This window comes from Meleagris gallopavo, chromosome 1 (genome assembly GCF_905368555.1).
Source record: "Meleagris gallopavo chromosome 1, MGAL_WU_HG_1.1, whole genome shotgun sequence".
Lineage (NCBI taxonomy): Eukaryota > Metazoa > Chordata > Aves > Galliformes > Phasianidae > Meleagris > Meleagris gallopavo.
Window position 1 is genome coordinate 131384295 of NC_139404.1, and position 27204 is coordinate 131411498.

General features: G+C 41.3%; 1 protein-coding gene across 1 annotated transcript in view; it reads right to left on the bottom strand.

Moving 5' to 3' along the window:
- Positions 1 to 25153, bottom strand: part of RFX8 (regulatory factor X8) — a 28175-nt gene extending 3022 nt beyond the window's left edge. Inside the window, exons 1-14 of the mRNA XM_085216871.1 lie at positions 25104 to 25153; positions 22104 to 22227; positions 19037 to 19098; positions 17859 to 17945; positions 14549 to 14608; positions 12298 to 12360; positions 11213 to 11348; positions 11055 to 11132; positions 10489 to 10602; positions 9613 to 9763; positions 7910 to 7968; positions 4184 to 4340; positions 1369 to 1463; positions 187 to 301 (exon numbers count right to left, since the gene is read on the bottom strand). Of these exons, the coding sequence (XP_085072997.1) occupies positions 187 to 301; positions 1369 to 1463; positions 4184 to 4340; positions 7910 to 7968; positions 9613 to 9763; positions 10489 to 10602; positions 11055 to 11132; positions 11213 to 11348; positions 12298 to 12360; positions 14549 to 14608; positions 17859 to 17945; positions 19037 to 19098; positions 22104 to 22227; positions 25104 to 25153 (1351 nt within the window). The remainder of the gene's footprint in view (positions 1 to 186; positions 302 to 1368; positions 1464 to 4183; positions 4341 to 7909; positions 7969 to 9612; positions 9764 to 10488; positions 10603 to 11054; positions 11133 to 11212; positions 11349 to 12297; positions 12361 to 14548; positions 14609 to 17858; positions 17946 to 19036; positions 19099 to 22103; positions 22228 to 25103) is intronic.
- Between the last annotated feature and the right edge of the window lie 2051 nt (positions 25154 to 27204).

The window sequence follows — 27204 nt, forward strand, 5'->3', positions numbered from 1 at the left end:
TACCAAAACAGAGAGTCCTGCTCCTCTGCCATCTCCAGCTGCATCTTTCTCCCTTTCTCTCTTGTGTTCATCCTGTAGAGGTGATGCTCTTCTGGATTATAGCTTGACTACATGTCTGCTGAAACGATCAGGTCCCTCTGCCATCTCAGGTCACATCAGATTGACAGGCACAAAGCTTTCACTTACCAAAACTGTCTGCATAGTTGAGTGTCATCGCCTTGCTTACTGTGCTCAATAGGAAGTTCCATCTCAACTGGAAATCAGCTGCCAGTTTTATAAACTCCTGTTTATTCCTGCTTGGCTGCAAATAGAGAAAAAAAAGACGCTTTATGATGAAGCTGGTTAAAAGAGTCCTTTATTGTGTTGTGGGCTATTTTTCTGCGCAGACGGCATACAAAGATGGAAAATTAAGTTAAAATAACTTAGGTTGAAAGGGATCTTTGTATGTCATCTTTTTTCAGGTCTTTTCCAGCCAAGTTCTGAATGTCTCCGAGGTATTCTCCACCCTTCTGGGTAACCTCTTCATGTGTCTGACTGTCCTCATGTTTGTTTTTTTTTAAATCTTTTGAATTTTTCCTTTGCTGTGGCTATTGCCTTGCACCCTATAACTGTGAACCTCCATCTTCTCTGCAGCTGAGGGTCCTGTGAGATGAAGGCACCACAGAACTGCAAAATGCTATTTCTAATTATAAAACCCACTCAAAATATTAGGAAAAAAAGCTGAAGAAGTAAGTACAGTTTATCCTGCTTCTTCAGAAAAATAAATAAAAAAAAGCATTTAACTACCCTCCAGGCCCAGATTCATTGGTCTGTCCAACCAACAGAATGCAGTGCAACTATCAAACTACCACTAGCTCTGGATCACTGATGGACAAGGGGTGCAAGAATTGGTAACCTAGGGAGAGGTCTATACACAAAGATGATCATACTTGAACCTTTCACGAGAGGTAGAACCATTGCACTAGCATTTCTCACTCTCCTACAACCTGCTGAAGATCAACAGTTTCATAAATCAACAATCTCAGGAGTCATTAAGTGTTCTCTTTATTTATGTGGACATTTTTCTTAGAGATCTTGATTTATAAGGCAGCGTTACAGAGTACATCTACAAAATGAGACCAAATACTGTAATCACTGAAGTGAATATATGCATAGAAATACATTTGTTGTTGTTCGCACAGATGGAATTTTTGTATGCCAATTAATTCTCCCCTTTTCTGCAGCATGCATAAATTGTATTTATGCAAATCTGCAGTCTGGTCATGTTCCTAGTATATAATGTAGCTCCTGCAAACTTTTGACAGAGTGTAGAGGGATAAATGGTGTGATCACTCTTCCTTTTCTGAAATTGTTAAATTAATTTTATACCTGAATGACAAAAGCCTGAAGATTTGAAGATATACAGCTTAGGAGAACTCGAATATCTGTAGAATGTGCCAGTGAAGATAATAGGTCATTCAAACCTGTGAAATATAGAAGGGAGATCAAGTGATTGGCTTGCTGCCATTTCTAGCTTTTTTTTTTTTTTCTGTTATATTGGTCTTTAAATATATTAAGACCTCTGTTTATAGCACTTTGATTAGTGCAACTGCGCAATTTCTTAGAAATTAGTCTGAATTCAAGTTTATGTTATGGAATCGTAGAATCATAGTGTCATAGAATGGCTTGGGTTGGGAGGGACATCAAGAAGCATCAAATTCCAACCCCTCAGCTGCAGGCAAAGTTGCTAACTGCTAGATCAAGTAGATCAAGCTGCTCAGGGCCTCATCCCACCTGGCCTTGAACACCATCCTTGTGGATGGGGCATCCACAATCTCTCCAGGCAATATGTTCCGACACCTCACCACCCTCTCAGTGAAAAACTTCCCCAGATGTCTAACCTAAATCTTCCTTCCTTTAGTTTTTCCCCTTGTCTTATCACTATCTATCCATGTAAAAAGTTGTTTTCCCTCATGTTTATAATCTCCCTTTAAATACTGGAAGGCTGTAAAGAGGTCTCCCTGCAGTCTTCTCTCTTCTCCAGACTGAACAAGACCAGCTCCTTCAACTTGTCTTCACAGGAAAGCTGTTCTAGCTAGATCATCTAGATCATCTTTGTGGCCTTCCTCTGGACTGTCTCCAAAAGCCTGACATTTTTCCTATGTTGAAGGCCCCAGAGCTGGACATTATACTCCTGATGAGCCTCATGAAGGCAGAGTAGAGGGGGACAATCACACCTCTTCTGATACAGCCCATGATACAGTTGGCTTTCCAGGCTGAAGCACACACTGCTGGCTCATGTTCAGTTTTTCATCTACCAGGGCCCCTAAGTCCTTCTCAGCAGGGCTACTCTCAAGGAGTTCTTCTCTCAGTCTGTGTACGTATCTGAGATTCCTCCAATCCAAGTGCAAAACCTTGCACTTTGTTTTGTTGAACACAATTAAGTTCACAGGGGCCCACCTTTCAAGTTTATCAAGATCCCTCTGGATGCATCCCTTCCTCTGTTGTATCAACTGCACCACTCAGCTTGGTGTCATCAGCAAACCTGCTAAGGGTGCACTCAATCCCACTATCTATGTCATTGACGAAGATGTTAAGGAGCATTGGTCCCAAGATGGACTCCTGGGGGATACCACACATTACTGGCCTCCACCTGGACATAGAGCCATAAATCTGTTCCATTATCTTCCCAGGAACAGAGCTGAGGCTTACTGGCCTTTAGTTCCCTAGGTCATTCTTCCTCCCTTTCTTATAAATGGGAGTAAGGTTTCCCTTTTTCCAGTCATCAAGGAATCCACCTGTCAGCCATGGCTTTTCAAATATGATGAACAGCTCAACAACCACATCAGCCAGTTCCCTTTGAACCCTGGAATGCATGCTGTCCAGCCCCATAGCCATTACTACTGTGCCTGCACTGACATAATTATCGTGGCCAAAGTGGAAAGAGTAAACTTTGCACAAGTGCAAGCTGAAATATGGTTATATGCAATACCAAATTTCTTATCTGAGCTTCTACACAGTTGAAAAAGAAAAATCCGTTAAGGAGGAAATTGCTTTAAAACAATAACTACAGATATTCCACAGCATTCTATGGAAATACATATAGTATTGCCAAAAAGCAATGCAGATGTTCCCCCAGAAGATTAGAAGCTACCACTCTGAGCCACAAGCTGCATCATGACTGTGCCTCTCTGAATCTACACCCTTCTAGCTAACAGGTCTTATGTTCAGAAAACATATACATAGGGTCTGTAAAACTTTGTTTATTATTAATAACAATTTGGAAAAGGAGTGGAAACTGAGAATGCAATAAATCCACCTCTGAAAACATAATAATTAATAAAAAGAGTGAATGTAATAAAAAACTCCTGTGCATTGCTTTTGATTTTAAGTCTCGTATCAACATTATTCAGATGGTTCTCTTGATGGCTCCATGAACAAAGAGAATTATTATTCCTGCCAAAAGCAATCACAGGCAGGTGGTGGTGCATCTCCTGTCAGGGAGCATGCCTGCGGCGGGCCAGGAACAAAGAGCTGAGAATTCCTCCATCAGCTCTGAGCACAGACGGTCCATCTTACCCATTTCTTGCTAATGATTTAAATGGCAGTCTGTTAATGTTAGAATTAACTTGCCATTATGTTCCCATAGCTTTTCGGTAGACTGGCAAATGTATCGTGTCATAGCTGCATGCAAACCATGTGTTTTAGTGTTTACAGCACAGCATCAATTCTGCAGGCCCTAATAGAGCAAAAAGATGTGAAAGCTGAAAGGTCTTCAACCAGTTCAGCATACATACAGTGTGTAAAATCTGGCCACAGGAGGTGATTTCGTGACTGCGATTAATAACAAGATAAAATGCAAAACGTAATTCTAGGAAACTCCTTTTTTATCAAAGCAAATGACAAAATGTCAGTGTCCCTTTTATCAGCCTTCTTTTGGAAGATGTATCATTTGGGAACACAAAACCCACTCCTGCCGCCATAGAAAGCATTAAGAGAGAATCAAAGCCTTTCATTCTTAACCTTTAAAATTAAACGGATATAACTGCGTGCTCCATTCTCAATTTTATTGGCTCTTTTCCAGTACTTAGGGTTACTGAAAGGCTGTAATTCCCAGTAGGGTAGATGCCATGAATAAACATGCTAGAGCTTTAATAATGTCAGGCAGAGGCTTAAATGGATAGAAAAATATAGAAAAAATTACATTTGATTTCTATGTTGTACTGCAGTTCATCTGGATTTCCATACTTCTTTTGAAAGAGGTTTCCAGGCACATCCAGCAATCCCTGATCGATGACAGCATTCAAATCCGAGATCAGAACAGTGACTTTGCTGTTGTTGTTCAAGACTATCCTCATTGTCTGCATTTATTAAGAAAACAGTTAATGTCTTTCACTTTCACAAGCCCTTAATTCAGTCAAAAAAGCTTCCCTTATTCAGTGCTAAGTTAGAAGTGGGGCTTTACATTTACCACTAGACTCCAAATGGAAAAAAAAAAAAAAAAAAAAGGAAAAAAAAAAGCATCAAAGGAGATGAATCTTAAGCTGTCTTTGAGTGGGTTTTGTTCTGGGTGATATTATTTTCAATGAGACTTTGTGGTAGTGTCTGTGATGGAGCAGACAAGGCTGACAGATGCTTGAAGTATCTGGGCAATTGTTTTTGCCTGCAGTTATTATAGTTATGCCAAATAATGGTACTTTGTCTGAAAAAAATTCAAGTATTTATTAGGATTTATTTTTCCTCAGTACTACTTGTCCTTAATATGTGTTTCAATTACATTCAAAAGTGAGTTTTCTTGAGTTTTTCTGGCCTTTGAGAAGGAAAAAATAAGATTAGAAACATGGTATTAGTTAAAGTGATATTAGTGGGGAATTTGTCCCATTTCTTTGCTTGTGAGTCATTTGTGAATGAATCTGGTTTCATATTTGTCCCTATAAATATTACATACACAGATATTGCAGAGGATTTTCAGCCTAACTTTTTATCCTCATCTCTTCCGTTTCTGTTTTTTTCTTTTTTTAATTAATTGCTAATATCCTGATTTAAGTGTTTTAAGTGGAAAATAATGAAAGGAATTAAATCTGAGTCTGTTAAAATTCATCCATCCATACATTTAGTCTCTCACTTTCATACTGAAATGTGGGAGATCCTAAAGGCTCTGCTGAATTTGGGCTTTTATATGTATAATCCATATGCTAACTTTGATCTACTAGGGGAAAAATATTTTCTTGTAAAGTTCAGAGAAAACTTCAGGATTCACAAATGTTTGAACAAATGCCATTCATCGGGTGCATTCATCATTACTTTCTATCACACCACACTTATTTGCAAGTATAACTCCCAATTTAGCACTTTGGTTTTCCGCTATTCTATTAGCATTACTCAAATATCACAAGCTGCCTGACTCTCAGTAGTCTTTTTCAGTCAAGTTAAAGACAAAGCTTCTTTTCTTGCTTTACATGGAGTTTCCAGCATTGGAAGAAGAGCTGCTGGTTGCAGCAAGAGCACACAATGAGAACACTGGGAACACAGCTCCATGTTCCTGTATGTTAGGACACTCTCCTTCTTTACCCATTGCACTTCACAAACCATAATACTCTGAATTACTAAGAGCTGGCCCTGACAACACTTAAATACAGCTTATCAAAGGCAGGAACCAGCCCTTGGAAATGACAAGCATTATATTCACATTCCTTTCTCACAGAGAATTTGCACTTTCTTATACTCTAATTACTTCCGTACATCCAGGTAGTAGCAAATATCAGCCTGCTTTATCTACACGTGATGAGAAAGTTACTTTTTCTTCTGAATGCTGACCCTGCCAAAATTGTTCAGATTTTCTCACCAGGTGGCTAAATTATTGCAAAGTGCTCTACAAGGCACAGTGTGTTTACACCATTCAGAAGCTGCAGCTGCACAGTCCCTCAATAACAGTTCTCATTAGGAGTACTGTCACCTGCTTTGACCACCTGTCTCTGGTTGAAATTCAATGTGCTTTTCAGAAAGAGAAAACCTTGAAGGACGATTAGAAATACCAAATGACTCCCACATGAGAGAATTAAACCTCAGGCTGAGATAGAAATAACTGAGAAAGAATGTGATAGAGGCCTGCAGGAAGAACTGCATGAAAAAGGGCACAAATTTTATAACTAATAAAAGAAAGTATTTTTTCACGCAAGAAATAATCAAATCCTGGGGCTCGCTACCCCAAGATGGATGGGGATACAACCTTCCTCTCAGATGGCTAGATGTGTCTCAGGAGTAGGGCATCACTTGCTCTATGCATGCCTACTTTATCTGAGTATCTGATGAGGACAACCAAGAGAAATAGTAAAGCACACACAAGCCTAGGGGCTGGTCTGACCAACTGAAACACCGATTGGTTTTCTCTGAGCGACATTCACCTCGTCATGAAGCAGTTGTGTGTTTCTCACATGATGAACATTTTAAATACTCATGTTGTCCAGCTAGCCATCTTCTGGTGTGCATTAGATGGATAAGATAATTTTGCAATATAATCTTTATCTGACTCTTGTTTTCTGCTCTGCTCTCTGGAGCCTGGTATAAATGCCTTGGGTAATGTCAGAAGTTATACCTGAGGCTACAGCTGCTGAAAGACTATGGGGATGTTGATTTACAAGGCTCACATTTTTTCACTTGCTGAAGCTGTTGTTTTTAAATTGGGACTAATGAGACTGATCATCAGTTACTCTGGAGCTCCTCTGCCCTTTATTTGTATTTTAAAGAGGCTCTGGAGAAGGTGCAAATATCATTTACCTGTGCAAAGAGTGCTAGTTAACATGAAAAGGAACCAGGCTCAGAGTGTGCTCTACTGTAAGTATAGACCTGACCCAGGTTCTCAGGTCTAGAATGTTCACTTCGTGCAGGTTAAACAGTGCACAGTCAATGTAAAGCAGTTAGAGGCTGCTGCTGGAGAATTCCTTCCAGCTAGGTTAAAACTCTTTTTCCCTAAATCTCAAGGGTGTAAATTAAATGTTGAGTCTTCATAGCTCTTCCATGCATTAGGAATGCGCAGGGAAGAATCAAAAAGCTACAACCAGTACTTTGATGTCGTGCCTCAAGCCCAAGCCCAACAATGTAAAATCTAAATACAGCAGTCAGGTCCAAATGACTGGGAATAGCTGGCACATGCAGTCTTGTGGGATTGAGTGGTTTGATGGGTAAGAAGCACTGTTAAGAAGCATACAATCTTATGAAGTTGAGTTTTTTCTAGTGTTCAACATTTCCAAAGTGCTTCTGCATGAAATAGCAACTACAAGTCCTTGGCACTTGATAGAAGTAGACCCTTTGCCCATGTTAGGACACCTATGCACGCTTATGCATTTTCTTAAATTAAAAAAACGTCCAAAAAACTACTATTTTTGAAGTATGAGGTTAAATCTTATATGTTGTTGGTTGTGATGAAGCTTTCCCATAAAGGAAAACTGTATTTATTAAGGAAGGATGTGATGCTGTTGTGTAACCTAAGGAGCCACAATTCCCTTCTTTTATTCCTTTGCTGTGAGGACAAAGTGAAGTCATTTAAGCCAGATGGGCACACTGGGAGGGAGTATCCTGTACTGCATGTGCTGTGATTTTGCAAGTATTTAAGGACAGTAATGGAAGTAAAGCTACAGGAAGGGCGCAGCCCATCATAATAATGCAGCACTGAGTAACTACAGGATAGCAACCACTAACCACATCTCGGAGGCTCTAACAGAACCCAAAGGGCCCCTCAGCATACTTACTGCGGGCAGAAATAAGTAGGAGGGTGAGCATGGTTAGGACCATGGTTAGTATACAGATAATAACACCTGTGCTGCTGTTGTTCTACTACAGTGGAGCATCTCATAAATGATCCTTACTGCATGTGGGCTTCTTGAGTGAATGAGGTGCTCAGCTTTTTTGTTTCATGGATTCTGGAACATACCTTGGCCATATTAGAAAGATCTGTCTTTCTCCTGAGTCTTTTTATAAATACTGTAACTTCTGTTAAAGAAGAAGAGGCAGGTGTTTCATATCGTTAATATTTTACATTCTTAAAGATATTGATGCAGACAGATCTCTTTAAATTGTAAAGCAGATCCCTGTGGGAGCAACCAGCTAACTCAGAGCACATGGAGATAGCTGAGCTGCTCTCTATGCTGGGGACCCCACAAATTTAAAGCCTGCAAGCAGCTCAGGTTACTGCTCTTCCTTCACTAGAAATATGTTAATCCATGATGCAGAGGAAAAATACTTCCAATACTTTTTTCCATGAAATACTTCTCAAGCAAGAGCAACATTCTTTTATGAGTGTGGTTTCAGATGCCATCATGACTGACGGCAGCATGAATTCTAAATTTTCTGTTTTGATTAGAGTTTGCATTTTCACCCTTACATATCTATAATTTTTCAGCACTGTTAATAAAAGTTGATTTCTGTCGTTCTACTTGATCCTGTCTATAATGTGTTAGAATTACTAACACTGTGGTTCAAGAATATCTTTTTTAAGAATAAAATTTAACTAACTGATTCTTAGTTGCAGGAAAATCAAGTATAAAGCATCTTAAATCTGTAGACAGGCAATGATTTTCAAGTGAATTCTGTTTCTCTAAAGTTTGTACAAACCCCAAAGCCCAGAATATGCGCAGAAAGCATTGTAGTCGATTACTTACTTATACTTTCATACACACAAATGTGTTAAAAACAAATTACTAAATTTGCTCTGTCAATTGTTTGAACGTAAGGACTGCCAGATTTGAGACTGACTGCAAGCCATCCTTGAGCACGTGTGCAAGCAGTCCTATATCCATGCAGGATCCCATCTTTCTCACTGTAGAGATGGTTTTCATTCACGGAGAAACTGAGCAGCATTTTGCTTTAACTGGATTCTTCAGCATAACTGAATTAGATGATCTTAAAAGTTCCTTCCAATGCAAACCATTCTATGATTCTATGTAATAAATAAACTATAGAATCCAAACTATGGAATAGTTTGGGTTGGAAAGGACCTTAAAGATAAGTTAGTTTCACTGCTGTGGGTAGTGACCTCTTCTACTACATCAAGTTGCCCAAAGTCTCACCCAACGTGACCTTGAACATTTTATACGTATGAACACATCTGCATACATAAATCGAAGTATGTATGTATGTACATACTTAGGATCACACACCTTTGTATACTACAAGATTTTAAAATCCTGCTCTAATGACAGAGTCACATTTTCCCTATAGGCCTTTGGTTTTTTTTCTACTTTATATTGAACTGCCCTATAGTCATTAATTAATTTATCTGCATAAAACCGCTTGCAAGGAAAAGAGACAGAACAATACCTACATTTCAGAGGGCAGGGTGCTTATTTTTAAGAGTCATCGACACAGCCAAAGTGAACATGGCAAAAGACAGGTCTTTAAAAAGATTCAAGTACACTTTAATTAACCAGGAACTTGGACTGATTTGGGCTTAAATTTGTCCTCACATCAATTGAGACCATTTATTTTTAACTGTGTGCCAACTAACTCTAGTCCTTCCTACTATCAAGGTCATCAGCTAAAATGTTTTAAAAATAATTTAAGAGTCTTGTAACCCAACCTTTTCTGCAGTTGAAGCGAAGATTATTTTATGAAAATCACTCTGTTTCTGACACTCACCTTTACATTTGGATGTTTGGAGTGGCATTGGAAGCTCTTCCAAAGCGTTAAGCAGCCAGAGTTTAACATTTTTACTGAACATTCTGATTGACTTCAGATAATGGACAGACACCTCCTCCAGGAAGTCACCAAGGAGAATATTATCCAATTCCTACAATGTAAATATATGGAGCTGCATTGTCACTGCACTACAGATGTTTACAGCAGCATGAAACATGTTTTAGCTGTGATTACAATTTATGTCATGAAAGAAGCCCATTGTTTTCCTCCTCTTATGGCAATAATTAAACTATATTTATTAGCAGAAGGAAAAATGTCCTAGAAGCAAGCAGTGCCTCCTGAATTAATTACTAGATGCTGCTTGATGACCTGTTGTAAATAAGAAGTAAATTATTCTCAGGAGAGAACTGTGTATGTCTGCATGGAATGTCACTGAGAAATACAGTAAAGTTATCAAAGGAAAAATAACACTCTTGTAGTTTAGAATCCAGCTATCAGGCTGAATTTCAGATGCGTATCCTCATTCCAAAACCCCAGATCACATTTATAACATCATCGTTCATTGGTGTTAAGAACTTTTGACTGTGGTCGTATGCGAAGCCAGGAATCGGACTTGATGATCCTTATGGATCCCTTTCAACTTCACATATTCTGTGATTCTGTGAACTGAAGATACGGCAGCAAATGGCTGTAGTCTCAAATTCCACTGTCTCCTTTCAAAATCCAAACTCGCTGGCTCAAAATTTATGTATACATATAAACTGAAAATAAAATCTCATTGTACGATACACAATAAACGGTTGGTCTTTCTTTCCAGGTAGAACTACCAAAAAGACAAAAATCATAAAGTAATTACAACAAACATGTCTACAGTACCTTGAATAGATATCTGTCATAGTACTTGAACAGCTGGCATATGTCTGGCAAGGATATAAATGCTATTTTTTCAGGCTGTAGAGACTTCCAAAATGACGTGATGCAATCTTCCACCTATTGCACAAAGTCCTTTATGAATTTTCACCAATTTTACACTAGTGACATGTGAAGTGTGACTCAGTGAAAGAACACACACATTAGTACAGAAGCGGGAGGATTAGTACAGAACTTGGCTCCTCAGCCAGGCTCAGACACTGGTGGGAGCATCCTGGGGTGAACCTGGCAAGGAAGCATAACAAAGAGCAGGAAGACAAAGAGATGTGCTGTGGATATGTGGATATAACGGGAGATATGTATCTACGACCTTGTGTTTTGTGCTCACAACATCACATTCTAAGAGAAGGTCACATTAAGAATTCCAGTATATCTTGAATGAGTGCTTTTTTTGTCCATAAATGAACGTCTTCTTTAGATAAAACCATCAACTAAATAAGCTACAAAGAAACAATTTCATTATCATATTTGTTTGCTATCATGCAAGGAAAGTTACTGAAACAAACGCATACCTTGTCAAGCTCTTGCATTTTCACAACCTCTAAAATGTCTTGGCAGTGGCTACTGTATTCATTTGCGACCTGTATGACCTGGACAAAATGAACAAAATGTAAAAAAGATCATATAGTCAAAGAGCTAAATTGCTGGATTACTGGATACTTAAACATACCATCTCATAGGGGTATTTGTTCAGTAATTCTTGCTCCCAAGGACAGGCTAGCCCAAATTCAGGCAAAACGTATGCAAGTCTGTCTTCTTCAGTTTTCAGATAAGTGACCGATGGAAAACAGTGCAAATCCTTGCTCCGAAGCATCAGAATGTATTTTAAAGAATTAAAAAAAAAAAAAAAAAAGTACACAATTATTTTGAAGTTGTATATTACTATTTTTTAATGAGATGTAATTATTTGGAGAAATGCTTGTTCTTTTTGTTGAAAAAAGATAGAGGTGGGTGAAAGAAGCAAGCATGGTTGACTAAAAGTTCAAAGTCCAAACAGTACAATAATTTATTTTCAAACCAAGTGAATATTTCACGCTACATGTATCTTATGCATATATTTTCTATAGCACTCATTCTCACAGTTGCAATCTTCTAGATAAGGCTTGAGATTGTTGGCTTTGCTGTAAAGGTGACAGCAAGGCTTTCTTCAGCTGTTGTTACACACACTCTGAGCACCATGAAAAAACAAGAAAGACACACAGTCTCTTCTTCTCCCTCGCTGTGATCCCCATAATCCTGCTGCTTATGCTCTGTGGGTTGGCTTCCAACCACCCCAGCGTCAGGCCAATTCCCTATAGTGCATTTGAGCTGACATCAGTTAGCCCAACATCACCCTCCTTGGTGAGCAGAGCTGCCATTCTCTTTTCTTAATCACTTCACAGTGTTTTAAAGATTTCCCATGCCAATATAGTCTCATTGAGTTGAAAGGACACTGGCTTGACAGCATGTGGGCCTGCAGTGATGGGCTTCAGACAAGGAAGGCTGTGCCCAACTAACTCCTCCAGTGTTGGAAACCTGGGCTGTCAGCCACAATTTCAACACTTGGCATAGCAAAAATTATTTGAGCTGACATTTAGACAACAAAAAACTCAGCTACATCAGGAGTGGGGGGAGTAAGCATTTAGTGAGGTTCCACAAAGATTATTTCAGGGAGTGTGATGGGTTAATTGTATTTCATTACAACATTATTTAGCATTTCTAATTAAGCACGCAGAGAAGCATTTTCTTATAAGACTAATCTATCTGAAACTCACTGTTCCTTTTTTTTTGCTATTGCTCTCGTAACCAGCTGCATCTCCAGAACTGCAGGCGTCTGCACTGTGGTAAAATACAGAACATAAAGCCCTTTTAAAAAAACCCACCAATTTATACAGTGTTTAGTGAGGAAACAATCTCAAAATGGATAGAGAGTTCTAGGCTGAAGTAGACAGCAGTATGTTTAGGAAACAAAATCCCTCCCTTTCCCATCATTCAGTGATCCCAGGATTTTCTAATGAATCTGGAGACTAATTTCAAGATAAAATTGAGCCACTCACTGCAGACAGCAATATATTAACCATTTAGCAGCGCAGTCTCTTCCAATTTCTTGTACCAAATTCATGATTTTGTAGCAGCAGTTCATTTAGAATGAAAATAAAAATCATATACATGGAAATAATGAAATCCTAATCGTCCTTGAGCTTTGATTGCACAATAACCCCAATTTCTGTTCCCTTTATTAGTGCAGACAGCAACTTTTTCCTGGCTGCCCTCTGCCTACTTTAAAAGTCTTCCTTGATGTTCCACACTCAGTATTCTCATGGGCCTGCAAAAGCTCAACAATCAGCTTTTGGCTGGAAAACCATGAGCTGGGCAGCAATAGGCTGCTTTCTTGCTTTGTCATCTCCTCCCTCCTCCTACGCCTGTGTTGATGAAGTGAATCCTGCAGGAGAGAAAGGCAGTGGCACTCTATCTGAGAAGCCTTGTCTGTTGTGAACTGATGTGGTTCAAGGAAGAGAAGAACAACTTTGGGAAGGGGAACGGTGAAGGCAGTATCAGCAGTGGCTGCCCAGAGACAACAACAAGAAGAGAGATCTGTGGGTGAGAACTTGAAAAGCAGTACAAAGGAACACCAGCCAGTAAGCCAGTTTCTGGCCCAACTTCAGTTCCTCAACACAAATGCATGGAGCATAGGAAATAAGGAAGGTGAACTGGAAGTTTTAGTCCAGTCTCAGGGCCAGGATATTCTGGGCCTCAGTGAGATGTGGTGGGTTGGCTCACAAGTCTGGAATGCTGAGACAAATGGCTACAGGCTCTTCAGGAGAGATGGGCAGGGAAGGAGAGGAGGTATAACTCTCGACATTAGGGAAGGTCTGAACTGCATGGAGCTGGGTAACGGCAATGGAAGATTGGGTTCTCTTCATAAGAGTCAGAGGAAAGGCCTACAAGGGAGATAGCATCTGGGGTACTGTGTCCAGTTCTGTACTCCCCAGTTCATTAAAGACAGGAAACTAATGTAGAGAGTCCAGTGAAAAGCTACAAAAAAGATGAGAGGTCTGGAGCATCTCTTGTATTGAGGAAAGAATGAGTGATCTGGAGCTGTTCAGCCTGGAGAAGAGAAGGCTCAGAGGGGATCTTATCATATCTTATAGATATCTAATGGGTGGGTGCCCAGTGGATGGCAGTGCCCAGTGACAGGACAAGGGGCAATGGGCACAAAGTACGTCAGGGGAAGTTCCATCTGAACACAAGGAAAAGTTTTACTGTGAGGGTGACAGAGCACAGGGTGACAGAGCAACTGCCCAGAGAAGTTGTGCAGTCTTCTTCTCTGAAGATATTCAGAACATGCATGGACTCTTTTCTGAGCACCCTGCTGTAGGGAACCTCCTTTAGCAGCGACGTGGAACAGGTGATGCCCAGAGGTCCCTTCCAACCCCTGCAATACTGTGATTCTGTGACATGGGACATGCTCCAGCCAGCCCCACATCTGCTGCTATGTGCTCCCTGTCTGTGAAGTCATTTCAAGCTCCTGGGGACTATGTTATTTGGAAGGTGGCAGCCAGTGTTTTGCACAAAATATGCAGTCCTTGTTAGTGGCTGGTACACACACCACCTCCCTTTCCCTTCATCACCACTTTGGTGCTGGCTGCCAAAGGACTCCACCCACCAAAGGCCTGGCACAACGTTAATACTGCATTTATTTGGTCCCCACAAACAAAAGAAAGGGTCAATACAGATGCACTGCTGTCAAATGTCTCTTTCTTGCAGGTTCCTAAAGCCTGTGAAATACAATTAACAAACATTTTCCAGCTCCTGCTCTTCCCAAGCAGGCAGCCAGCTGCATTCTGCTGCTGCTGCTATGGCAACACACCTCAGCACCTCACCTCTTCTTTGGTGGGCTGCCTAGTCCGTTTGCCCCATGCTGGGTAGCAGGCTAAAGCCTTCCTTCTCACTACCCCTCCACCTGTCCCTACCTCACCTTTGCCAGGTGAGGCAAGCATCGTTAGCAAAAGAGGTTCAGACTCACCCAGTGCCCACAGGGGTGCTTGGCTGCCACGCTGAAACACTCTTCCCTGGAGAGCACTGCCTGGGCAAAGACAGAGCACAGAGAGTGGAAGATGGATGGGAGGCGAGGGCAATGAGCTCAGCTCTTCCCCCTGTGAGGCTGGGGAGGGGGAACGAGAGCTGATAGGGGAGGTCTGATTGTAGGAATGGCAGAAAGACTGAGGTGAATGGGAAGGAAGAAGAGAAAATGAATGAAGGGAGAATGGTGAATGGGATCGACAGATTACGCTGAGATCAGCAAAGATAATATCCTAGAAACACATTAGAATTTGTAACTGAAAAATTACAGGTTTGCTTCACTAGAAAGTCAGAGACCCAAGCCTTCCCTGTTACTAGATTATGAAGTAATTCTTACTTAGAAGTCTTTTCCAACCTTGGTGATTCTATGATATGATTCTACTCTTACAAAGCCAAAACTCACTGGCATTATTTTAGCACTGACATACTCCAAGCCACTTTGATCTCCCAGAGCAACTGCCATTGTAGGGAGACCTCATCCTCGAAGCTCCCATTCCTAAAAGTCATCTTAGCGTACTTCAAATCATCCCACACCCTCTTAAATCTCTATAATACCTTTGGAGACCCGTTTGGTCACAGCTCTGCTTGTTTGCACTACTTTCACATCATCAGCAACACAACAGAATATATATCTTCAGAAAAACTCAACATTTCAAAACAGACCAGCTCACAGGTGCTTTGTAAGAGAATCCTCATCACTCCTAGTGTGAACTCATTCCATCCCAGCAACTTGGCACATCCAAGGCCTGGTTGACTACCAAGAGGCAAATGCCTTCTTTGCAGTGAAAGGCAACCATTATAATCTTATGGCTGTTTCTATGACACAAACAAGCAAAGCTCCCAGTGTGCCAGACCCTTCACGGGCCCAGTTCCTTACTAGCATCTCCCCGTCAAGTGCTGATGACCTCAAAAAAGGTCAAGAATTACTGCTTTCAGTAATTAGAGACAGTGGATTGTAGTGCTGACACCAGTCCATTCTTTAACAGCCCGGAGGGAGTTTGGGTGGAAGTATTCGTCTCTCAGCTGGGCTCTCAGCTCCACCTTCCCCTCAGGTAGAAGCTCCAGAAGAAGCACCTGAGTGTCAGACTCGATCCAGGTGTAGGAGGATGCAGTAGTCATTTGGGACATGCTGACTAGTCAGGCACACATCCCTGTCTCTGCCAGGGGGATCTGGCATCAAGCCATTGAGGTCTCTACTATTCATTGGATCCGATTTGAAGACAAGCATTTGGACTGCACTGTAAATGTATGTTAATAATCTGCTTCACTAGTATTTGGAAGTTTTCACACCAGCACACTCTTCCAGACTGTTGTGTCATGGGTCAAATACTGTCCGCTGCAGCCATCAATTTAACTCTACAAGCACAACGTTTGTCCTTGCGGGTAGAAAAATACTCAATTTTTTTATTACTTTTTTTCCAACTTTCATTTCTCTACTTTAAAAAAATTATTCCAGGGATGACTTTTTTTGTTTATTTGTTTGTTTAGTAGTGGTGTTACTGGATGACAAAAATTAATTCTGATTTCTAAAAGTACCGAGCTCTACAGAGAAGGCAGTAAAGATGAGATATTTGCTTACTATGTTCCTGTGCATTTGTAAAGCATGTACATAACTGTAAGAACAGATGGAAATTGACTTATTTCACTGAGGCTGCTGCTTAAGTTGTATGTGGCCTAATTTATTTCCTTAGTTATTTTGTGGGAGGAGGGTTATGATAACCAAGTGTCTCTGGCTGTATTTCATTTGTTTGTTTTTTACTGTCTTCTCTCTGTTTTCTTCTGCTGCCCTTTAACAGGCACCAAGAAGCAGCAGTGACACCCGGGTGCTGCTGGTGCACGTGTTGGCTCTAGATGGGGGCACGTGGCTGGGTTTGAGTGCAAGATGCTCTAAATGCAGCTCTTTGGCTTCACACAACAGCTTCAGTGAAGGAAGTGTCAGACAAAACAATTTCATAGTTAAGAGACTTTCACTTAAGAGTATTGCAGCTAGAAAGCTGATGTTTATCTGAATGTATATATATTTAATATAGTGTGCGTTGGTAGCTGGGGATATCACTTTAGCAAGGTTCTCGTGTGAAATGAACCTCGCATTGCCTATGAATAATTTGTTTGGTCTCAAAACAACTGATTGCCACTTGATTGTGTGTAGAACCTGAGCCTTTGCCCTGCTCCACTCTTTATCCTTGCTCTGCTGTGGCTGCCTGGGCTGCTGCAGTTTAGCTCTGCCATCAAACCAGCAAAGACAGGCAGCAAACCCGCGGGTATAATTTTTCCATTCTCTTGCAGTGTGTATTCAATTAACTATACAATAAAATACCACAGACAGTGAAACAGCTTTCATCATCGCCAGAATATCTGAGTGCTTAATAGTCTATCTTGTATCCCTAGAACATTTGTGCCATAGAGAGCTATTATATCCCCATTTAAAAGAATGGAAACCAAAGTACAGAATTAAGTTGTATACACATTTCTTTTTTTCCCTTCTCCCCGGGAGAAATGCAAGTCTGAAGCTCATTTACCTCAGTCATGACCTTAACGATGACCTTCCTCATCCTGCCTACAACTGGGTTGAGATAAAGTCTACGCTTAGCTTCTACACTATTTTACATTCATCACTTTCTTAGATTGTTTTTCTGTTTTTGCAGACAATTTCTACTCCTGTCTTATATATCATCTCATTGCTGTTCCCTTACAAGAGGTTACTTTAAAACCTGACATTTTAAAATAAAACAGAGGCAGTATTTTCAAAGTAGCATGCCTGATCTTTTAGTAAAAACTAGATAACACCATTGCATATAGAACTTGTCAAAACAGCATTGTCATTTATATTGTAATACATATCTCTTCAGCCTATTGTTAACCAACAGAAGTGCTACAGTGTCAAGAAGCAATTGTCATTTATCTAAGCTTCCATTTAGAGCCTCAGTGTGTTACCTTCTTCCTTTAGGTTTGGCATGATCTACCTTTCTACACTGTCCAATTCAGGAAAATCTGATTGGACAGGGCACTTTTTCAAATTGGATTTTCTTGTTAGATATATTGCTTAATGTCACGGCACTTTTATAGTGTGTATAAGAGGAAGAAAATACTCATACTGTTGACAGTGTTCAGCAAAGAGAAATAACAGACATATACAATATACAATTAATAATTAATAATCAATAATTAATAATAATTATAATTAATAATCAATATACAGACAATATCTAGATTATCATGTGGCATTTTATGATTGAACTATTTAGAAAACAAACCTGCGATAATTTTTTTGAGACAGAAGAAAGCAATAATGTCCATAAAAGGAAGAGTCCTTCTTGATAGCTATTCCATCATAATGATATCTAGAAAATAATTAAAAAAAAAAAAAAGGATGAGCTGAAAAGCATGTGATTTCCAAGATAGTTAGCAAAGAATTAATATTCCTCTACTGAAAGCATGTTCAGACTAGAAAAGACAAAGTGAAAACAAAAACACTACATTTACTTTATAAATTCTGTTGGAAATTTATTTCCCTGGCACAAAATATTTACACAAGTGTTTCTAGAATGACTTAACAAGCTCTACTTAGCTGTTTGGGTTTGTTTTTTTTTGTTTTTTTGTTTTTTGCCCTTGAATGATACCTTCTTTTAAGTGAACAAACATAAGCCACCAAATACAGTGCAACAGTTTTGCACAGGATAATTAGAGAAATCACAGACTTCTCAGCAGGCAAATGTCCCCATGTGCCCACTGAGCTGGAGGACAGTATGCACTTGCAGCACAGTGGTTTACAATAGGTAAGGAACTGGGTGGCCCATGGGTGGAAGATAAAATGAAGAAATCTAGAAGAACTGTCACGGTCTTATGCCCAGCTTGGTGTTATCATTCTGCTCTGGTCTTGGAAGAATACACCAGCATCTGGTACAGGGTGAATGGGGAGGTTCCTGGCCTTCAGCAGCCAGTAGAGGGTGAGCTTCTGCTTGTGGGAAACAACTGCACAAGGATGTGGAGCACCACACATGATCCCAACCAATGCTGGAAGCATCTGTGGCCAAGCACTCCAAACTGCTGTATTAAGCTGACAGCAAGTCCAGGCCAGTGGAGAAAAATCACAGATCAAGTAAGGGCCTATCATTCAAAACCAGTGTTCTACAGCTACTCCAAATGCTTGTAAAATGACTTCATTTCAGTGCCCTTTATAGCACTGTTTCTCCCAGTCTGGATGTTCAGAGTGTGAATATATATTTGGATGTTGAATCAATGAAAGTGTATCTATCCCAATCCTCATGCTTCTGCTAGAGGGAGAGAAAGAAGGGAAAAGAAAGGAGATGGAGAAAGATATCAGAAGATATATTAGAGCTAAAGCTGAGAATTCCGCTTTTTTTTTTTTTTTTTAATTTTACTGGAGCAATCATTCATAATGTTTTGCAAACAAAGGATTCAGAAACAATACCTGGCACTGCCTCTTGTGCCCAGCCTTCTTGTCCCCAGACCTGGGAAAACTAACCGGATAAGCTAAAAAAACAAGCAGAAAATTAGAGATTCTTGCCAAGTTCATTCAAAAATACAAAGGGGTACCCACTACAGTTTTCTCTCCCTGATCACTTATTTTTCTTTCTATCGCTTGCTGGCTAATACCTGTCCCTACATACCTCTCAAATGGTAACTACTGAACTGAACTCAATCAAGCTTTTGTGGATAGTAATGTGAGTAATTTCATGGATTACCTCCCTCAGGTGAGACTTGTTTCACATCAGCATGGTTTGCCTGCACTGAAGCACACCCAGGAGACCACCCACAGCCAGCTGAGTGCAGCACAGCCAGGGGAACTTGATCTGCAAGAAGCATCTATCTGAGGCCTGTGAAGGGGCTGGAGTTCCTCCGTCCCTGTCCAGCTCTCCTCATCTGAGCAGGGTTCACTCACACAACCCTCTCACTTGTATGTGGAGCACTTGCAAGCTGGGCCCTGACTTGATGTTTCTGAGAGGCTGCATCCCCACACTGCACAGCGACCTCCAGGCCACCCCTGTGGTAATATGAACTGAGGTCAGGCAGCATCTGGCAAGGTTAAGCCCTACAGAATAATACGATAGTGTCAGGGTAATACCTCACTTCACCCCGATTATTCTGCATGAGCTCTCCTGTGAAGGCAGAGCCTAACAAGGGATGCTGGAGCTGTACAAGAATGAGGGCACAACGCTGTCACTGAGCCAGGTGATCCTTCACTGCAGCCCAACACTGCCTTTGTGCAGACTGCACCTTGTTGGCTGAAGGGCCTGCACAAGGACAGATCGCATTCTCTGACCTGCAGGTTACAATAGTGCTGGTATGGTTCTGCTTTTTGCAAATTTTTCTGTGCGCCCACCTCAGCTGCTCCTTTTCTCAACGTGGTACATACTCCCCTTGTCCCATAAGGCCTCTTCTACAGACAGTGACATACTGGAGCAGAGGGACCAGGCAGATTAAATTCGTGCTGTCTCAAATAACTGCAGTTTCATTCACACAAGGCTTGATTGCAAAAATCCTTACATGCAGTGAGGTCAAGTTACTACAGCTTGACAAATTATTAATAGCTCATATTATTCACTGGCCTCTTGTAACTGCTTACATGTGCACCCATCTTTTAAAGCAGTGTAACTGCAGCTTCTGCCCCTCAGTCTCCTGCTGCACAGCCACAGCTCATGCTGAGGTGGGACACATCTTACCTATTCATTTTATCTACACTGGCTTCTTGTGTAAGCTGCTGTTGGCAGACTCCATGGTCAATGGAGAAAAACAAGCAGTTCCAAGGCATGAGTCACCTGAGCTGACCAAGAAGACTCATTTAGAGTGAGAGGAATTGTATAAAGCTACTTATTTCTCTCCATCGACAACCAAGAGATGGTAAAGTGATGATCTTCATGGCAGACCTCTGTACCAAACCAGACCAGTTCCACCCATGGCTTGGCTGGTGGGTGATGAGCCATTAGGCTGTGGTAAACAAATCGTGTGGGATCAGTCACTCAAACCTTAAAAAAGAGTGATCATCACCCAGTAAAAACAAAACAAAATGAAACAGGTTCAACTGAATTGAGATAAATGATTCCTAAAATGAGTTTATCCATGCACAAAATTGATTCCAGGCACAACTTTTTCTTGAATTTTTTCTTTAAAAATGCTAAAACAGCTCCTACCACAGGCACTAATGGAAAACGATTAGCTGTAAAAATAGGAAGTTCTGAACACAAAATTATGAATATCAATCACACACAATTCTGTTTTCCTTAGTTGATCAAATAAAGTCAAATAGTTATGAGAATTTGTTGCATGTGTGATTTCTAAGTGGTAATTGCCTTGTGGGTTGTATTAACATCCACTTAGTGGAAGAGTGTAACTTCTTAAAGGAGACTGTTTTTTACATCTGCTTTTGTTTTGCTTGGAAGATTCAGAGAAGAATTTTTAGCTTGTTTTTGGAGCAAAATTGCCCTTAGTATACTTAAAAAAGGAAGTTTAAAATTATGTAACAACCAAATGGGTCTTTTAAGGACAGAAGAATCAGCCTCTCGGGACTTGTTTCTTAACCTTGCACTGTTTACCCTGGAAGAGCCTTCTAAAAAAAGTCACAGAATCACGGAACCACAGAATCACAGCAGTTGGAAGGGTCCTTAAGAGACCGAGTCCAACCGCCCTGCCAAAGTTGATACTGTACAACAGGTCCACAGGTAGGTGTCCAGATGAGTCTTGAATATCTCCATAGAAGGAGACTCCACAACCCCTCTGGACAACCTGTTCCAGTGCTCTGTCACCCTTACCATAAAAAAAGTTCTTCCACATGTTAGTATTGAACTTCCTACATTCGAGTTCTAGGTCATTACTCTTTGTCCTTGCCCTAGTGAGAAGATCCTGGCTTCACCCATTTGTCTCCCATCTCCCTTCAGATATTTATAAACACTTATCAGATCTCCTCTCAGTGTTCTTTTCCATAGGCAGAACAGACCCAGGTTACTCAGCCTTTCCTCATCTGCGAGATGCTCCAGGCCCTTCATCTTTGTAACCCTCCACTGGACTCCTTCCAGGAGACCCTGTCTTTTTTGACCTGGGGAGCCCAGAGATCTTTGCCAGTGTAACAAGCACATCTTCCCTGAAGAAAATGAATTCTATTACAGACAATGCTTTTTTTTCCCCCCCTCTCCCCCCCCATTATATCTGTATCTACATGAGAGCTTACTAGAAGTGTATTAGCAAAGACATGAATATAGCTGTCATTTTTAGATCAGCACAAATCTCAGTGCACCCGCCACAGAAAACATGGATACAACTCCCGGATGAGCCGAAGAAGAAGAAAGGACAATATAGAAGCCTTCAAACACAGACTTTCCTAAGCTCTTAGGCTGAATTACCTAATTAATAATATATTATGTATGCATCCTTTTCTATTATTTAATTTTTCTTGGTACACAATGCATATATTCGATGCAAACATATCTTATTTTCTGTTTGGGTCTCAGCTTCTAATCTTACAAATCCTCTCTATTCTGTACCTTTCCAAAGGTGGCTGAATTTACTTTGTCGTTGTCACTTGAACTGAAGTTTTCTAGATACATTTCATATAGCAGCCAACGGGGTATGGTACATCCTTCACACAAATGGAAATTATCAGCTATCCTTTAAAACAAAACAAAACAAAAGGACTATCAGTTTATGTCAGAATTAGAAAAAAAGAATTGTTAACTTACAATTTTGATAGCTTGTCAAGTTTACAGTGGATTAGGTAGTAGTAACTACTATTTTATAGAAGCATAAAGTCAAAGTAAGGACTATCACTTCTATGCTGATTCGTATTCTAGTTTTTAAAAAAAATGTATGCATACATTCTAAGTTTTTCAACTTTTTACCTTCAACTTTCTTTTTTTCCAAAGTGTAAAAGAAATTGTGTGAGACTCTGCTAAGAAAATAACAGGATCTCATAGTTTTTAACAAAGAGATACAACTTAGTGTACTAACACTAAAACCATTACATGAGATATTAGCATCTCTTTAATAAGACATAACTTTTATCTTCTACTTCTAAAGGTCTCCGCTCTACCAAAACATCTATAAGAGCATTTTCTCTTCTAAAATGTCCAACATGATGGTTTGGGGTAGAAAGTGCACAAATTACGAAGGTCCAAATTCTGTTCTTATACAATCTCAATGCTTTTAGCACAAGTTTAGAACAGAACTTTAATTTACAGTTACAGTGCAAGAGAACCGATGGCACCAAAACTCATCCTTAGTTTAAACTCCTTGCCCATCCTACACGTCACAGCATTCATAATCATGTAAGTGGAACTATTTCCTTAAACAGGATGAAGACTCATAGATTCGTAGAATCATTAAGGTTGGAAAAAACCTCTCATTTCACCCAGTCCTCCCATCAGCCCACCCCCACCATGCCCACTGACCATGTCCCTCGGTGCCACATCCACACGGTTTTGGAACACCTCCAGGGACAGTGTCTGCACCACCTCTCTGGGCAGCCTGTGCCACTGTTCTTTCCAAGAAGGAAGACGTGGACTTAGTTTCTTTTTAGCCCAAGTTATTGACTTCACCAGAATAAAGACCTTTAGAAATGAGATAGTGGCAATGTCTTCGATGTCAGAGGATAATAGCTTCCTGCAGTACAAATACAGGAGCAAAGAAGTAGAGGGGATTAATTTTTAGAGCATGACACACTGCTCATGTGACAGTGCTGTCTTACTGTGACTCCACTTCTGCTATAAGCAATGATTTATGCATATTTTATTATTTCATCAGATGAACGCTGGTACAGCACAGTGCCTCACTGTGTCTGTGTCAATAATTAGGTTGGTTCAGAACACATCCGTCAGGTGAGATAAGCAGGTCAGACTTTAACTCAGTACATTCTTAATATCCTGATTGCAGGCTACCCAGTGTTTGTCTAAAGCACTAGCTTTACTGGTAGCAGATAATAGGTAAGCTCTGCAACAAAGTGATATGCTGCAGCAGATGCCATTTGGCATCACCACGCCATGGCCCCATGATGTCTGCTCAGCTCTTGCTTCCTCCCCATCTCCAGGGTTGAGAGATCCAATGGGACATTTCACACCACGGGGCTAAAAATCAATGAGATTTATCCTAGAACAGAGCCCTGGCTCTGCATCCCAGCTGACAGCAGCACACGGTTCTTCTAAGGCAGCTGTCTCAAAACTCTTCATAATCAGGCAGTCCCAGAGGAGATTAAACCTAAGTCCAAATTCATCCTTAATATCTCACCGCAAAAGTCACTGGAAGTGCATAAGGAATTAATTTGTGCTTCTGTAACTGATTTCTGCCAATAGTTTCATCTCAGCACTTAACCATTTGCTGACAAAATATTTGGGAATCTTGTTCCATGAATTTATCATTCATTAAAGCCTTTTTCAAATGGCAAACCAAACACGTGCATGCATCAAAGCAAAACTGACAGCAAAAAACCAATAAGAGCAAAAGGGAAGAGAATGGTAAGGGAAGGTTAAAAACAAAACCACAACACCTGGGGAAATACCTCCTCTGTTCTACCACACTTTCCTGTCCACATTGTCCACTGGGATCACTACGTGATCCATTCTTCAGGTTTCTGGGATCTACTGCCTGTTATATGTGAAGCTTTGATAGCTGGGATATCATATGGGTCTGCTATGAAACCACTTCTGAAGCTAAGTCTGCCTTGCTATTGTCAATACACCAGCCATACAATGGAGCTAAACACTCAAAAACCTTCAAAACACAGAAAGGTGATTCAGAAGCTTATTGTGATGAAAGAAACAGCAGTTGATATTTTCAAGGCTTGTTTACGATTCAGTTTTACACAGTGTCTCAAAGTTGTGGGATGACTTCCACAACTCCCTTTCTTTAGTTCTTCTGAAATGGAGATAGTATATCTAGAGTTTCAAAAAGTATATTGAAGTTCCAGTACAGTTCACTAGCCGGACCCAGCCATGTTTGGGGTAAGAAGAAAGCAGCCTTGGTTTCCCTTTCCCTGTCACCTAGCAGGTGATGCTCCTTCTCAAAGCCCCATAAAAGTGATGGTGACTACCTTACTCCACCCCACAGAGCACTTGCTGAAGAGGAGCCCAACCACTGCCTTCATTCCAAGGAAACATGACCTCAGGGAGTGTCAGTCACTCAGCACAGCTTTATGCCAGGCTGTCACGGCAACCAGCTCCGATCGGGGTGGTCCTGCAGCCTCAAGGCACCTCTACGTCAGTACAAATTATGTCAAAAGATAGACTTTTAGGGAACTTTACCCACTTTACCCAACATTGGATGTTTCACGCACCACCACCACGATGGAGCCTTTGCATTCAGCAAAACTTTTATCTTCCCAAACTGTGTCCAGACCCAGACTCTTCTACTCCCAGCCGGAGCTCCTGCAGCCCCCGGTGGGAGGGAAAGTGGGCTGCCCCTCACCCCGGCTTCAGCCGCGTCCCACCGCGGTCCTGACCGGCCCCCGCCGCCCCAAAACCACGGGCTGAGCTGCGGGAAGGAGCAGCACTCACCAGCGGGTGATGGAGAGATGCAGGAGGGAGGTGGGGCTGCCCTCCGCCATCCCGGGCCGGCCGTGCCGAACCGAGCCGCTCCGCGTCGAGCCGTTCCTTACCGGCTAGCGGGTGCTCGCGAGCCGCGCTGCCTTTCGAAGCCGCTACACGAGCGCGGGGCGGCGGCAGCACGAGCACAGGGCACCGGGCACCGGGCACCGGGCATCGGGCACCGGGTACCGGGTACCGGGCAGGGCCGTGCCGGGAGCCGGGCGGTGCGAGCCCCTCCCCTCGAGCTGCAGGCTCCATCGACCTGACGCACTGTACTGCTCACTGTTTTATCTATCTAATTTAACCGAAAGAGGGGAGATTTAGGCTGGATATAAGGTAGAAGTTTTTGAAGATAAGGGCGGTGAGGCACTGGCATAGGTTGCCCAGAGAGGTGGTGGATGCCGCATCCCTGGAGACATCCAGGGTTGGACTGAACGGGGCTCTGAGCAACCTGGTATAGCTGATGGTGTCCCTGTTCATTGCAGGGGAGTTGGACTAGATGGCCTTTAAGGCCCCCTGAGCAGAAGAGAGCAAGATGAACTCCTACCCCCTTCAAAACTCCCTCTTCATGACCCCATATGGTATGGAATATCCTTTTGTTCAGTTTACGTCAGCTGTCCTTATTCTATTTCCTCCCAGCTCCTTGGGCCCTTCCCTACAAACAGCTCTGTACAACACAACTTTTGAAACAATTACAATCATCGGTGTGTTATCAACACTGTTTTTCTCCCAGAACCAAAACATAGCATCATACCAGACACTTCGTTCCATCAGTTCAGATACAGTTCCATCAATTCAGATACAGTTCCATCCCAACTGAAACTAAGACAAATGACCATGATCCTGCACCTTGGATTTGCCCCCAGGCATCAGAAGCTGTTCAGTACCTGTCCTGTGTATCACTGCACAGGGTTTTTAATAGGAATTACAGGTAAGAAGTGAATTGCATGTAAATCAGGAGGAAGGGAGATGTTGGAGAGAGGTATAAATGAACAATTACACAGCAGCATATTTGAACTACATAAGTGCTGTTTTAATAGATTTACACACATTTGAAACACTTTTTTTTTTTTAGAGTTTTACACTAGGATGCCATGAACTCCCGTAATTATTTAATTTCTCTTTGATATAGATAGAAGAAAAAGCTGTCTCCTCCACCGAAACCCTCTAAGCACTTTTCCATTGCATGTATCCATTATGCAAAATGAGCTTGACTACCATGTGACTGACAAAAATAAATTATGTATGGCTGGAGCAACTGAAAGCTTCCTAGTGGATGGAGTTGTGTTACATCAGAGCTCTGCTTTTCAGAAACTCCCATGGCTTCCCAGTGCTAATTAGCTGCTGAAGCTCGGCTATGACATAGCCTCACTTTCTTTGTTGTGACAAGGAGACCTAAGCCAACATGCTGATAGACAGAAATACTAAAAGTGAAAGGAGACAGGGGACCAGAAAACACAAATTTCTACTGGAAATTTCTGCTGGTTTTCTGGTCTGTCTGTGTAGCTTGCATTTAAGGAGCAGTGCACACAGATGTCATGTATAATGCATGTTGGTTTTAATCTGTAAAGCCTCATGCTGTGTTGAAAACCCCATAGGAAGGTGCTGCTCATTCACAGAGCCCCTAAGCAAAGCCTTGAAAATGGTGTCTGCGCAAAATATGCAGACTGTAACCAGCAGAGTATCATCAATAAATGTAATCGGTTGACTACTGTGGAAGCTTCACTCAGTTCTAAATTGTTGTCCAGTGCTGTATCTCCACTTTGCTGACCTCCTCTTTGTGCTACTGGTACCAGGATACCAATGCACAGTCTTTGCTTATTCAGGCACAGCAATAGCAGTGACCTCCCAGGTTATGGGTCCGAGGAAGATGAAGTCTCATCTGCTGCCACCAACTACTTGCTCACATTTTTGTACGTGCCTCAGTCTTAGTTACAGTTCTCAAGATCCACAGCCAATGGATGACTTTCTGGACCTGTCCCAAATCCCGCAGCATTTATGAAGCTCCATAGGTTCCAGGGCAGCAAAAACATTTACAGTTTATCTCAAAGAGAAAAAATGATAAACAGCC